Raw genomic sequence first — 16,497 nt, 5'->3', positions numbered from 1 at the left:
TCTTTGCTTTATGCATTTTTTTTGCTTTATATTATATGCTCTTTGCTTTGTGCATCCTTTTGTTTTGTATGCTTGATTTACTAAATTAAATAGGTTGTAATTTGGTTCTTTTGTTGTTTACTGAGACAAAAAAATTCAGCTAATAATGTAATAGCATATTAATATTTCTAATAATCAACAAATTCTTGAAGAATCAACTTTGATTATTAAAGAAAGAATTTAGTTTCTTTATGAATTAACAATGACTGGTGGGTTTGCAATGATAAAGTCTTGATGTTTGTAATTTTATGTAGGTAGATTCGAAGAGAGGTTAGTGATGGTGGTACTAATTGATATCGGCCGGAGAAAATGGAAACAAAAAAGTTTAATGGATTTGTACTTAGTTTTCCTTCTTTTATTTTTATTTCATGTATTCTTTTAGAATCATCCAAAATATAGGTTGTTTTGTGAATGTGAACATGTTCAAATGCTGTAGATTTGTTTTCCATCTTCATTCATTCTTATTATTTCATATGCATTCTTATTCATTATAATTCTCAAGCATTCTATGAGAATTAACATTCTTAAAGAATGCACATGCATATGTTATGTGACAGTGATCATATACTCAAAGAATGCATTGTGATTTGTGCAATTCTTTTTTGTGTTTGTTTTTACAAGTTTTCTTTTAAAAAAATGAGTCAACTTTGCAATAAAAATGACTATTATTTTGATGTAAATTCTTATTCTTGAAAGATATGCATGTGCATTCTTTAAGAACTATGTGTGAGACCCGTATGTTATATGGGTTTGATAAAACAAAAAATTAAATATAAAAGTTTAACAAAAAATTATTTAAATTTGAAATTTTAGAATTGAAACTTAAAATTTAAATTTAAAAGCAAACATATTAAGGGCGTGTTTGGCATGGAGCTTTTGGAAGCGTTTGAGAGCTTCTAACTTTTAGCTTTTGATAAAACGCTATACTTTAAACAAAAAGCTTCGTTTGGCAGTACGAGCGTTTAGCTTTTAGTTTTAACAAAACGCTCCGATTCTAAAAGCTACTTCATGTAGCGTTTAACAAAACGCTCCTGAGCTTTTGAAATCAATTTCCATAATTACCCTTAAAAATATATTTATTTATTTATTTATTTTTAATCAACTGTCCTTTTATGTAATTTTATATATTTCAAAAGCTTCAAGCTACTTTTGCCAAACATTCATATAACAAATAAAAGCTACAGCTTCCCGCTACCAGCTACCTGCTACACGCTACCAGCTACCCGCTACCAGCTAACCGCTACCCGCTTCCAGCTAACAGCTACTTTTGCCAAACACGCCCTAAATACTATATGAGTACTAATATTGTAATCTATTAGTTATTTTCAATTAAGGCAATTATTAATTGAGGTGTAAATATGATGTGTTAATTAAAAAAAGATAAATAAAAATGAGAAAATGACAAATGGAAAAAACATTTATTTAAAAATACCAAAAAATGACATGTGTCCAAGTTAATGAGAGAGTGACATGTGACAAAATTATTTTCATTTATTATGGAGGATTACTATTTTTTTATTTTTATTTTATTTATTATTATTTTTTTGAGATGTTAACGTCAATTTCCTAAAAATCAACATAATGACATATGGACTTAGAAGATTGCAAAATAACCATGGAGTTTTTTGCGGAATAGTCCCAATATTTTTGGAAAATTTTTAATAAACTCCTAAAAGTTTTTTTTTAACAGAAAAGTCTTATTATTTTGGGAAAATCACATAATTTGTCATTTGCTGTTAAAAAATATATATAAAAAAAAGACTTTTTCGTTAGTTTGGACAAAATATTAAATAATCAGAACTTTTCTATTAAAAAAAAACTTTTAGGACTTTATCAAAAAAATTTCCAAAATAATGAGACTTTTATGCATAAAACCCATAACCACAGTATTAGAAATCTAACAAAAGAAATTACAGTGGATCCTACAATTTATTCCTACAAACACATCAAACAAAGTTAAGGAATCACACAAATTCATATTTCCATTTTTTTCAATTTTAGCAGAGGTACCCCTAAGATAACTAACATGAAGGTCCAACTTAGATACATCCACAATATTATGGAGAGAGGATTCAGAACCTGTCATATGTTAATTGGCTTCTGAATCTACAATCCATTTTTGGCAATTAAGAGTAGAATTAAAAGCTTTGAATAAGCAAGTAGCTGCCGCGTTTGCACTAGCAGATGCTTCCGCATTCATTTGTTTTTCACTGATAAGTTGCAAGAATTTCATATACCGATCCTTAGTCAAATGATGTAACTCAGAGTCCCCGGTAGACTCAGATAAGCTGGAAGAATTTGAATTTCCAGAAGGAGTAGTGGCATAATTAACAAAAAAATTCCGACTACACATGTTTTGATTATTAGACCCACTTCTTGGTTTAAAATCCTTAGGATAAGCAATTATTTTGTAACATTTTTCTATAGAGTGACCCTTAATGCCACAATTCTTACATTGAACAGCTTGACCTTTGCTCTTATTAGAGTTATTTAAATTAAACCTATTATTAAACCCACTATTAAAAGCAGTAGGTTGAGACCTAGATGAGGACTGAGATGATTGAGTGGTAGACAAGGAACTATTTCTTTGAAGGGAATCCTCTCTAGACACAATGGAGAAGGCAGTATTGACATTAGGTAAGGGTTCCATGAGTAAAATATGACTTTTAACTTGACAATATGAGTCATCAAGACCACTAAGAAACTGTATAAGTTTCATGAGATTATAATGGTCCTTGAGCTTGACAGAAGCTTCACAAGTACACTCAGTCAAACTAGTAAGACCATCAAACTCCTTCCACAAGGCACCAAGTTTATTAAAGTAGTCTGATAAAGAACTCCCATTTTGTTTAAGTGAATTAATATGTTGGTGAATGTTGAATACAACAGACCCATAAGACTTATTATAGGTTTCAAAAAGACTTTTCCATATATCTTCAACTACTTCTGAATAAGCTTGACTCCTGTAGATGGAGTCTGAAATAGACGAAAGAAGCCAAGAACAGATAACAACATTAGTCCTATCCCATTTAGATTGTTTAGACTCATCAACACTATTCTTTTTTAAGGTTACATCAACAAATCCCAATTTATTTCTTTCTCTAAGAGCTCTCGACATAGAACTTCTTCACAACCTAAAATTTTCATTCTTAGTTAACTTTATAGTAACATTTGTGGTGACAACATTATTGAAAGGATGAATGTAGAGAGGATCATCAAAGTTAACTTGATCATCCTTTCCACTTCCACCACGAGAGTCAGTAGAACCATCCGTGAAAACAATTAAGCAAACAAGTACCATACAAGAACTATAGAACATATAGGAACAACAATCCAAATAAAGAAATCGAACAAAAAACAGACAATTTTACCGATTTGGTGTCCAAATGGTCACCACGTTTGTTGGGGCCTAAGACAATCAATACAATGTCAAAGAAAACAAAAAGAACAACAATGATTGCAAGTAATAACTGGTGTACTCAAGACATCAGGATCTCCCAATACTATAACTACGAAAGAGAGAAAAAATGGGAACAGGAAATCCTCACAACGGTCCAGACGACAAAGCAAAGAGTAGAGTCATGGTTCGTTCTTTTTAGAGTTATTTTAGATTTGTAATTCATTCCCTAACTGAGTTACTCAAAACCTAACCTAAGATCTCAAAGTTTAACCCAATGTCTCATGAAAGACACGAACGAACACCAAATCTTCAGGATCGACAAGAATCCGAATCAAATCCGCAGGAAAACAAACACAAACCCTCGCAGTATCGACAAACTTGATAAAGAAATGATCTAAAGATGTAAATATATCTAATCGAGCTAGAAATAAACCCTAGATTTGGCACACAGATCCCAAATCCACAAGGTTACAAGAAACAAAACACAAATTTTGGAAGAAATGAGGATCGACGAACAAACCTTGCGAAATAACAGTGCAAATCGTCAATGAACCCCAACTGAGCCACCTATGGCTCTGATACCATGTAAAAAAAGTAAAAAACTCAAAATCTTCCCAACTTGAATAGTTTATTCACTATAAACCAGTTTGATTATACATCAACTTACAAGCAAAAAAATCACTACAAGAATCATTCACTCTCATATGATCAATACAAAGAAACAAGAGATTTGATGTTAACAATAGTTCAAACCCTAGCTAACTGTACAAAATCCTAATTTATCCTTTTGAGAGAGAACAAGAGCTTCTATCAGTGATGAGAGAACAAAAAATGATCTTAATGAATTAACATGCCTGCAACAAAAGCTATTTATATTGGGTCATGAAGCTCCATGGAGAAACCCACAACCTGTGCATAAACCCGAACTCTTGCATATAACTTACACATCAACCCTTCACAAATACCACAACTTACACAATATAACCTATAAACAATAAATTATTGTTTATGTTTAAAGATAAAAAATATATGATATTTTTAACAGGTCTATGATATTGAACAACATGCCTTCAGCGTATACTCTTTAGCAGATATACATGCCTATTGAGTCATGGAAGATTTCATTTAGGTGGAATTCGTTCATAAAACCACCTAATTGGTAGGTGTTTACAAACGCCATGGCGACTGTTTTAGGGCGTGCTAATCCACGAAATTTAAGCAAAGTTATCGCCCAGTCACTTATAAATGATCATGATGCGAGCATGATGGAAGTGACATCAGACCTACAACTCAATCATCCAGACCCCAACATTGTTGCAAGAGATGAACATGACATATGGCGAGCTAAAGGCATTATTCAGGTTAATTTAACTCTTTCTTAATCTAAACAGTAATTATAAATATTCCACAATCAATTCATAATCTCATACTACGTCTACTAAAAATAATCATCTATTATTAATATTATTCAAGAATATATGGTCCAAAAAAACAAATTTATAGCATTCTTAATTATACAATTCTTGAAAAAATACACTTGATCTTCTTCAGTGGTCCAAATAATCGATTGATTCCAACCATTCTTACGAAATTGTGATATTATCGTAAGAATGTAGCTCTTGGAAGAATATACTTAGTCTTGAACTCGATTCTAAATCTTTCTATTATATATGTTCGTATGTTCTGTAAATATTCTACAAGAGTCATTCTGTAAATATTCTGCAAAAATAATTATGTAAATATTCTCCTAGAATAGTTTTGAATATTTTAAAAAAATTACTATCAAGAATATACACAAGTAAATAAAATGAAACATCCCAAAAATCATTACCAAAAATTTTGTTTTAAATCATTAAATAAAACCATAGTTATCAAATCATTTCATCAAGCATAGTCAAAATATCTCAAAACATTATTATCAGAGTATCAAAACATTAGAGTAAACATCACAGGCTAAAACATCTTGGTGTGTGCAATGCAGTCATCCCGAGCTCTTCTCTCTGCAACTGGAAATGCCTGAAACCAAAACTGAAAACTGTAAGCACAAAGCTTAATGAATTCCCCAACCTACCACATACCATACACATATTCACATATACTAGGCCCCCGCCCCTACATCAGGCCCCGCCTGGCATCGAACCATGTTCGGCATCAGGCCCCGCCTGGCATCGAGCCCCGCTCGGTATACAGATCTGTTTCTTCCAAGCCACGCCTGTCTCTGGGCCCGACCCGCTATACACATACAACAATATCATATAATCATACTAGCACATAAAGAATCATGCACAGTACTATATGCTCCAGTCCTAAGGCCTCGCCTATCTTGGGCCCCGCCCCTGCTCCGCTAATGATGAGATATGGAACCCCGTCCATACTCAACTAGTGATGGGATACGGGACCCCGCCCACACCCACCTCCCTACCAGGCACATACGAGTATCACAAAGACGACAAGTATAACTAAACATGCATACCTTCCTCGGGCACCGCCTAACATTGGACCGTAGTCTGGAAACATACATATAAACATTTCTCGGGCCCCGCCCGACATCAGACCGAAGTCCGGAAACATTCCTCGGGCTTTCCTCGACATCGGACCGAATTCCAGAAACATACAAAACAAGCACATGCAAGAATCACAAAGACATCAAGCATACAAACATTCCTCGGGCTTTCCCCCGGCATCGGACCGTAGTCTGGAACATATAATCATACATGCATACATATACGAGCCGACATTGGTGCCTTAGACCCGTTCACACAAAGGGAAACTCACCTCACACTGCTGACGTCCCGCAGATAATCCTCTGGATGCTAGCTGGCAAATCCCCGAACTGCTGATCCTTCGGGTCCCCGAGCTACTAGTCATCATATAAGCTAATTAAGTTCGGGATTCTCATAACTTAATCCTAAGTCCTCACTGGGGTAAAAGACCATTCTACCCCTCGCATACACTTATCGAAATATGGACTCTACTCAACCCTTGGCCCAAAAATATAAACATTCTTGCAAGGCTTAATATGTGGCCCAATTTCCAATTGGGCCCAATCCCTTATCATGGGCTTTATCCAAAGGCCCGCTAATGCTTCTCTATCCCAAATCTTCAATTCCAGATGGCCCACTAAGGCCCAAAGTAGCAAATTCCAAAGAATGGCTCAAATCGAGGGCCACTAGCTCAAAACCCATTCTAACTGAGTACGCGGGGCGTACTCAGCTGTACGCAGGACGTATTGGGCTTGTGACATGTATGCTACACGTACCAGCTTGTACACCCAGCGTACTCCCCTGTTAAGCTCTTTTTGCTATTAAGCACTTAATGCTTCCAGTCAATGGTCCAAATCACAGATCTGAGTTCCTCTTAACTTCTAAATCCATAAAGTCACGAGCTTGGTGACTTTGTATGTCCCACATAAGCTCAAACTCCAAAAATGGTAATCTACTTCCATGAAAATGGTCTTAACTCTTGAATGAACCCATTAAGACCTCAAAGATGACAACTTTTTGTCTTAGGGACTCATTTAGCACTGAGAGTGGCAACTCTAAGCCTAGGAATCGGATTTGAACCATAAAGCTCCATCCTTGGGACCAAAAAGGTCCAAAAACTCAACATAATAGATATAAGCATTCAAGAGGCAAGTTTAAGACTTTATACCTCAAGATGGTATGAAATGAAGCAACAATCTCGGATCTACAACTTCTCCTTTGAACCACCACCTTGCTTTGCTCTTCACTTGCTTGGAAAATGGATCAACAACACCCAAATGATCTCTAATGGAGTTCTAAGCTCCAAGAACACTCAAAGAAGGATTAGCGTTTCGTGATGGCTATCTAAGGGTGAAATGGAGGCTGACCATTGAGGCATATTGTTCTTTTTATAGTGGCATACCCTAAAATATAGGGTTTTAGTCTGAAAGGAGTACGCCCCGCGTACCTCTATGTACGCCCGACGTACTCACAAACCAGCCGTGTCCATTTTACTCCTCTATACTTGGCGTACCCCAGCTTACGTTGGGCGTACTTTCGCGTCTACTACCTTGCATGCATGGTACCTTTAAAAGTGCTATAACTTCTTTGTTCTAAGTCCGTTTCCGACGAAGTTTATATCCACGAAAAAGTGGCGAGAAGCCATACGCTCCTAGCTACACCCCCATGCCTAAAACCTTACGAATAAAACCCGATACCCATAAAATACCGAATCGTCAGATTACGCTTATACCCTTGGCCTTCGAAGACACAATCAAACACTTTCAAAACCGGGTGTTACAACTCTCCCCCAATTAAATTGGATTTCGTCCTCGAATTCTCTCCTTACTAACACCCGTATCAAAACTATTGATCTGAGGACGTAACCAATGTGTAACATCCGTCTCTCGAGGTATTATTTAAATTATGTAAATTAATATTAGCTTTGGGCTAACACTTGGACAATGGACCTTTTGGGGTGAACCTTAGAAAAATGGGCCAAGAAGTTGGGTTGCCCATAAGTCGTACGCTGGGCATAACCTGGCGTACGCGGGGCGTAGTGGCCCATTGGATTCGAGGGACTCGGGGGCGTACGTGCAACGTACCAAGAGGTACGCCCAGCGTACGCGGTCAGATGCCAAACCCTAGTTTTAAGGGTTTAAGACATATAAATACCCCATTATAGACTCCCCTATGGCCTCCTCACCATTCCCTCACCCTCAGAAAACCCTAGTTCGCCTCATACTCCATTGTTGTGTGTACTTTACCTTTTTGAGTTCATTTTTGGTGAAGAAAGGCTTGATAGAAGTAAAGAGAAGTTGGATGAGAAGCACTTGAGTATCTTGAGCTCAAGGATCTGGAACTAGTTCATCTTTTGGCACCCAAAGGAGGTATAAAGCTCCTATATTTCCTCTTAGAAGCTTAGATCTAGGGTTTTGAAGCCTTGGACCTTTTTAGGTCCAAAGAATGGATCTTGTTCATGCAACTTTGTTTTTGAGCTTAGGGTTGCCACCCTTGAAGCTCAAAGTGTTCCTTTAGCAGTAAAGTTGCAAGCTTTGAGGCCTTTATGTAGCCATGCATGAGATCTAGCCATTTCCGTGGATGTTTATTGCTATTTTTAGAGTTGGGTTCATTTGGTGGGTTGCAAGCCACCAAGTGATCGACTTTATGGGTTAGGACGAAGTATTGGACTCAGATTTGTAGTTTGGATGTAGTGTCTTAAGGGATTAAGCAGTTTTGGAGAAAATGGCTTAACAGGAGAGTACGCTGAGCGTACATGCCAGTACGCGCACTGTACAAGCCATTCAAGTAGTACGCGCAACGTACAGAAGGGTACGCGCAGTGTACGCTCAGACAGTGGGCTTTATGTTATTGGGCCTCGGTTTGGGCCAAGCTTTGGACATAGCAGTAGTTGGGCTGTGATGGGCCTTCAGAAGTTAGTGAAGGGCCCAAGGACTAGTTGGGCTTGAGAGGAAAGCCCATTTGAGGAGTTGGGCCCAATTTAGAAAATCAGGCCATTTGGAGACTTTAATGGGCTTTAATGAGTTTGGAAGGACTAGAAAGGATTGGGCCTAGGTCATGGCCCAAATTAGATCAAAAGGGGTAAAACAGTCATTTTACCCTTAGAAGGATTATGAGTTTTTGACTAAGTGTTTATTTGGTCATAATAGCCGGAGAGTAGTTCGAGCAGCGGACAGAGTTACCTTACACGAGTTTTCAGCAGCCAGATTGAGAGGTGAGTTTTCCTCCAGTAGGAACGGGTCTAAGGCACCAATGCTGGCCCGTTTATGTAGTTATAGTATGCTGGACTCCGGTCCGATGTCGAGGTTAGCCCGATGCAGATTACATGTTTCCGGACTTCCGTCCGATGTCGGGGCGGTCCCGAGAAGTAGTTATGTATGCTTGATGTCTTTGTGATTCATGCATGTTATATGTTATGTGTCGGGGCAAGCCCGATGTATGCTAGTTTATATGTTATATGTTATATGTTCCGGGCTTCGGTCCGATGCTGGGGTAAGCCCGATGCAGGTGCCAACACATGTCGTAATGGGGCAGGTGCCAACACATGTCCCACCGCTGTCAAACTCGGATATTGGGCCTTCTTGTGGCCCCTCTGACTGCAATGAAATCAGATTAGGTATGATCCCTGGGTGGTGGTAGCAGTACAATCCCTGCTATACTGACAAATCCGGCCGCACTTGAAGCAACCAAAATCACCACCACTACTACTCCTACACGCACCCTCGTGTGTCCTGCCTCACTTGGCACAGCGGCTACGGTCCCGATGACCCATCGATCTAGGAACCGATGTCTTGGGCCTCTTGCCCGATCGTGTGGATGTCTGAACCTCATCTAGCTTCCTCTTCCTTTCTGCCTCCAAGTCGATCTCCCTCTCCCTGGATCGAGCAATCCTATCCTCCACCGTCTTACAACTGGACCGGCTCACAAACTATTTGATGTCGCTCCTCAGCATCTTGTGGTACTGAGCCTTCTTCATCTCCTCGTCCGCCATATACTGAACTTAGCGGTGATCTCCGCCACCGTCTCAGTAGTCTGCTGGAGGTCCTGGAACTCCCATGCCAGCTGTTGCACCTCAATCACTGGGGAAAACTCGGCCCTGAACCTGGCCGAGAAATCACTCCATGTCATCGCGTCGAGCGTGAAATCATCCCCAATAGCATGTCCAACCTCCTCTCACCAGTCACGTGCTATGTCCTTTAGAAGACAGGAGGCGAGTCGGACCTTGTCCCCCTTGGGACACCGGCTAGAACAAAAGGCGTTGGCGACATCTGCCAACCACTGACTGCTAGCAATGGGGTCCTTAGTGATGGGTTTTATACAAACAATCATATGTGTGCATGCAACCCTAATTTTGATCTATGTTTTCTCTATTAGACATACAACAAATGAACACAAAATAAAACCCTAACATGCATCTAAATTTTTGAAATACACAAATAAAAGATTTGAATACATACCTTTGTTTCTATATAGTAATAACAACTAGTTTCTTTAATTTCCTTTTCTCTTGAGAACAAGTACCACAACTGTAGTACCTCTAATGGCTCACAAACACACTAGGTGAAAGGATGAATATTGTGGCATCCCCATTTTCACGGCCAGAAAAGACCGATTTTGTTTATGCTTTATAAAAATCAGAGTACTTCTTTTAACAAAAATGTTGCGGAATTTGTTCCCAGAAAACATGATAAATAGGTTATCAAAGCATTTCAGAGGAAATGTATTTTTATTCATTTTCAAAACATTGGGATGTCATTGTCAATACAGAAACATAAGCATAAACAGAACTTACATTATTTACACTAGTGATCTACATCTCTTTTAAATCTATCGGTGTAAAGTAGCTTCGTATCAACACCTGTGATACAAATAAGCTTGAGTAGGTCAGGTTGGGAAACCTGGTGAGTACATAGGGTTTTCAACCCACAATAATATAATTATTATGTTTAAACAACAAACAATCAACTCCATTTACCCATCCCCATTATCTTCCTTACTCTCAAGGGTCTACCCTAAGAGTCATCTATTCGTTTATTCCGAAGTCCCTTGCTTCCAGGGTTATAAGGTCGGCACTAAGTCCATAGCTGCCAATGCACTAATTCCATAGCTGCAAAAGTTCCTTCATCGGGTACTAAATCCATAGCTACTAGTGTAGGTACTAAGTCCATAGCTACCAACGTTTATCTAATAGGTACTAAGTCCATAGCTACCAGGTACTAAATCCATAGCTACCAACACCTAACAAGTACTAAGTCGATAGCTACCTATGTTTACCTAATAGGTACTAAGTCTATAGCTACCATCGTTTGTCCAATAGGCACTAAGTCCATAGTTGCTGGTGTTTATTTATTGGGCACTAAGTTTATAGCTGCCAATGTTTACTCACATCATCTTTTATCTCTCATCATTCATCTACCCATGTTATACCCAACATATTTGTAGATATAAAATACGTATATAGTTTAAATCAGTTAAAACATGTATAAAAACGTTCATCCAGCATAGATAGCAAGTATACAGATAATATGCACACATAGTGTTGGGTTATGAGCATTCTAACACTCCTAAGTGTACATGCAACCCTAAATACCTTGGATCTATGTTTTCTCTATTATACATACATTTATGAACATCCAAGGTATTATCCTAATCTAGCATACAAAATAATAAATATAACAAGATAGAATACATACCTCTTTGATGTAGAATGTCTTCATGAAGCTTGAGTGCCTCGTGCCCCAAGTGTGACACCTCAAATGGTTCACACAACACCAAATACACTTGGAATAACTTGAGAGAAACTTGAACACTCCTTGAAATCGTCTAGCCCTCACACTCACACATTAGTGCACGATTTCTTGAGCCATGGGATTCTTTTATATGGTGGCTATTAGGGTTACACCATGTAACTCATAACTTTACCCATTCCTTATGCTCCATGGATTTTAACCTCCATGGAGTATCCATGGGTCACCCCATGGACTTAGTCCAACAAAAGGAATCTTGGATCACAAGCCCACATATATAAGAATGAATGATTTACACAATCAACCCATATATTTAATTAGTCTCCTTTTGATCACTTAATTAATTCCAAATTAATTCTTGATCAATACTAATTAAATAACCTTATTAATATATTAGAACTTATAATATATTAACCAACCTTAAGTGTTATTCTCTCATTATAGTCTATCCAAATGCATGATGCCATGCAACCCAAATGGACCATGTCGGGTCGGGTCAAGTCTTACCAATTATAGTTATGGACTTAGACATTAATCCAACAGTCTCCCACTTGGATAAGTCTAAAACTATTATTGCGTATGACTTCAGGAACCGATCAGCAATCGTAGCTCTCAAAAGCTTCTGTCGAACTCTGACCTTGTCGATGAACTCTGACCTTTGTCAATGACTTGTCCATTAGATAAGGGATCATATATTCCTCCATTCTAGATATCATATGGACTGAGACATGGATTATCAATCATTCTTTCTGTCCATTTGTTGTTTCCCGATTTCCGATTCATGATGACTGACTGATTGAACAAATCAAATCAATCCTGGCTTGGCCAAGCACTCACATGTATCATCTTTAAATCACCGAGGGGCCCACATATATCGCTTTTATCCTGAAGGTAAAAGGAATGGATAAACTTCGACTGATATGGCTTGTTCTACTACTTGTTGAATCATACACAAAGGCACGTTTTATAACATCGAGTTACCAATGCGTTTTTCGTGCAATCAATGTATAACCAACTCATAGTAACAACTCATATCTCTAGGTTTGAAGAATATAAGATATTATCGTCTCATGATCACTCGTGATAAAATCCATGAAGTGATTCAAATGAGCGCGGGTTGAATCCAATACTCAGAACTTATGAGCACTCATGAGTGTTGTATCACCACTTTGTCCACCAACTTGGACCTCTACAAACCAACCCATGGCAGTCTTGATTCATATCTACTTCCAACATATGACCGACTGTGGATGGTTTGAATAACTTAATCATTCAGGAAGAGCGACTTAGTTATTCTGGAAGTCAAAACATGCAAAGTGAAACACAAGAATAAATGAATCAAATATGGTATCAAACCCTATGAATATAAATAAACACTTTTATTTATCACCATACTGATTACTCATTATTCATTGTTTCGGTTTTATCAACTTTATACTTGAATTTAAAACAATAGTTGTCCCATGCTCCAAGCATGTACACTATGTTTCTAAACACTAGTCATGCCATACACCAAGTATGCATACTATGTTTGTCTATGATCTTTACTTTGTAAAATAAATCAATTGAACATCACTCCAATGATCCTCTTTTCACAGTCCCAAATCCTTACTGCAAATGCAAGAATTCCAAATTCATGCCATTTACTGAAATCTGTTAGATTCTAAACTTATATGCATTGATCCTCTTAATGATTATGCACGAAGTCAGAAAGACTTGACAACAATCATTACAGAGCATTCCAAAGGAGATCAGCTCCTTGGAAACATCCTTCTTTCATTAAGTTTCCTAATCTTACACAGATTGAATAATTTCTAACTTTGAAACATTTCCATATTCCATTTTGACTATCACTTCTGAACAAGAGTTGCCTCCTTACAGATTATGTCAATATGGTCCTTCCAGAATTAACATTATACTTCCAACTGTCCTTGAGCAACCAATCTTTGGTAAACCTTAGATTGTCCTCGACAATTGCTTAATCATTTTAGTCATATCCAATTCTAGACCTTTTCCCTTCATAATGCCCCAGGCATTTGGGAAATTTTAGAAATGATGAATATAGCACATGTAATCGATCCTATATCCGAAGCATATGGGACACGATTCATGATGTCTCACATAAAGACTAAACTAGTCTTTTGCTATAATATTTCCATTTCAATTTGCCAAGTTCTCAAAATTCAGATTATGAAAAGGGATGCCGTAATCATAATCGAATTTTAGAACGCAAATAATGGACCCATATATAGAATTTCCTTATGTTGAGCCATTCCAACATGAAATTCATATATATATCCTTGATTAAATACCTTGATTAAATACGATTAAAATCTCAATCTAAGCTTTTAGAATTGAAATGAAGTATAATTTCCTCTCCCTTAATTATAGCAAAACAATTTTTTCAACCCCTGCAACCTCACGAATTGAAACTTTTGTTTTCTATAATTAACATTGCTAACTTGCAACCTTTGTCATAATTATCATGCTCCCACTAACATGATGATTATTAGCATAACACTTATGCTCCCACTAGCTTTGACATGTACTCAGAAATCAGCTGACTTTCTTACCAAAGTTCAGATTTCTGATACTAGATTGTTTTGATAAAACTTTATCAAAATCATACACCTCTCTTAGATAGCTCACATGTGTGTCTAAACAATTTTAGAACTATGAAAAGGGATGCCGTAATCATAGTCTCAATTGTTTAGACCTTTTCCACTTCTCACAAGTCCATGTTAGTGTGCCGGTAAACCACACACGCTCCACTAACGACTTTGAGAATGCAAATATCACAATTGCTATCTAGCTAAAATCTACTTAGTGAAAGTGTTTCCTCACCATCATTTTCATGAATCGGAGAGAAACCTTATGACACTTAGATTTAATAGTGTATGTGTTCTTATCCATGTGAATTTGTCAAAACCATAATCACAAGACAAGGTTAGTGACAAATCCAAACTCATATTGATTAAACTTGTGCAATCTTAAATTCTTGCCATTTGGCAGCTCAGGTGCCTGCCATTGCTTCCAAGTAGTTGTGCAACCAATTGAGAACTCTCAGAACTCCTATGCAAAGCCAACTTGAATAGGCACAAAAATTTCAACACGATAGGTTATAAACCTCAAGTCGTGTGCTAGTGAAGGACTTTAGGTTTTATTCTTGATTAAGTCTTGAAACTTTCAAGAGCTTTAAGACTCCCACTGTCCTCTTGACATATAAGACTCCCTTGTCAAATATTCAAGAGATAGTGCGGATTCTTTATCAAGACTAACACTTTACACAATTGGCCTAAGTTGGTCTCTGTTTTATCCAAAACATCACAACTTACCAATTTCAAATGTACAAGAGTAGATAACCTTTTACTCTTACATTTGACTAGTGTTAACAAACCCTCTTTAAGATATGTCACTCAAGTTACAATCTTGGAGTATGACTCTTAGAATTGTTTTGGAACGAAGTATGACTCATCTTTTTGATTTAACCATTTCAACAATTCATGACTCCTCTTCTTAGTCATAAGAATGTACTAAGATGACTTTAGAGGACCAATTGTGATATGGTATCTTAATCATTAAGATGATCATAAACATGATACTAAAGTACTCTCCCATCTTTTCAGATTTGAGAAACTTTTATCTTTTTGCCATACTTTGATTCTTCTTATTCGTTCTGTCTCACATTGAAACTTCTCCAATGCTACAGACTTATACTTAAACTTATAAGTATAACCATATTTACTGAACTTAAGTAAATCATGACGAATAGTCTTCTTGATCTTTTGTGGTGGACTTGACCAGTGCACAAGAATGTGTACTCGATCCCTTAGTCCTTTCCTTATTCACATAAGGAATTAGTCTTAATTTTCCAAGCTGAAAGTTCTCATTCATCATACTATACAACTTGCATGATTCCAAGTTTCGGTCCAATTGAACCTTGGGTGATGAGAATCTTTCCTTATTTGGTAATATTAGACACTACCACAACCGAAAGAATCAAATCCATTTTTCCAATATTGCTATCAATGGAATCTTATAAGCAACAACTTTTCACAAATGCCATTGTAAGGATACTTAAAATAAATAAAATCAAAACCTTTTTCTTTTATTTTAAAACTTTGCGGAAAAACTTATCCTTACAATCCATATGAAAACCTTGTTGTTATCTATTCCTAAGCAATATAAATATCATAACTCTTAGGTAATAGCCCAAAATTCTGATCACCGAACCATGCGATTGAAATCCATCTTCGCGATCAGAATCAGCATGTACTTAATAGAGTTAGACAATGGACTTTACCTGAAGTAGAGCCAAACTTATTGACTTTAACATCCTTAGGTAAATTTGGCAGCTTCGTAACCAATGCCCCTTCCTTTGGCAATAGTTACCTATGGACCCTTGATAATGGGACTATCTCAGACTTCGCCTCTCTCTTTACCATTGGGTCAACCGAGTTGACTATGGCCGATCCCTTTCCATTGGGAAGAGAGAGCTTTACTGGATATCCAATGTCATCATTGTCAATGTCCATAGCGTTTTAGGAAGTTGATCTTAGCAAATAGATAAGATCATTAAGGGTCTTGTCTTAGTCTGTTTCATAGGATTCCCAAAAGAACTCACTATGTGACTTAGAAAGTAGTTGAGCCACCAACTTTCTCAAGACTTTGACACCCAACTCTCCCGGCTTGTCAATATGTAACTACATCTCCAAGATGTGATCACACCTAGACCTTGCCTTGCCAATAGGGCTTGAGTGACCTTAAACTTTTTAGGAACTTGTGGGTTAGGGAGAATAATTGGAGGAGGTGAAAGAAGTATGATATC

At 37.3% G+C, this 16,497-nt stretch overlaps 1 protein-coding gene across 1 annotated transcript; it reads right to left on the bottom strand.

The window, feature by feature from the left end:
• Nucleotides 1-2,128: 2,128 nt before the first annotated feature.
• LOC145114328 (uncharacterized) lies at nucleotides 2,129-3,157 on the bottom strand. The gene has a single exon (XM_079050324.1). The coding sequence runs from the start codon at nucleotides 3,155-3,157 to the stop codon at nucleotides 2,129-2,131; it is 1,029 nt and encodes a 342-aa protein (XP_078906450.1).
• Between the last annotated feature and the right edge of the window lie 13,340 nt (nucleotides 3,158-16,497).

Source organism: Lactuca virosa, chromosome 5 (genome assembly GCF_052849685.1).
Source record: "Lactuca virosa cultivar CGN04683 chromosome 5, Lactuca_virosa_CGN04683_v6, whole genome shotgun sequence".
NCBI lineage: Eukaryota > Viridiplantae > Streptophyta > Magnoliopsida > Asterales > Asteraceae > Lactuca > Lactuca virosa.
The sequence above is the reverse complement of the archived record's forward strand: the minus strand, read 5'-3'. Positions and strand labels throughout refer to the sequence as shown.

What these genes read in the sequence shown, in the direction of transcription:
- LOC145114328 (XM_079050324.1), bottom strand. Translation starts at nt 3,157, where the DNA reads ATGTCGAGAGCTCTTAGAGAAAGAAATAAATTGGGATTTGTTGATGTA.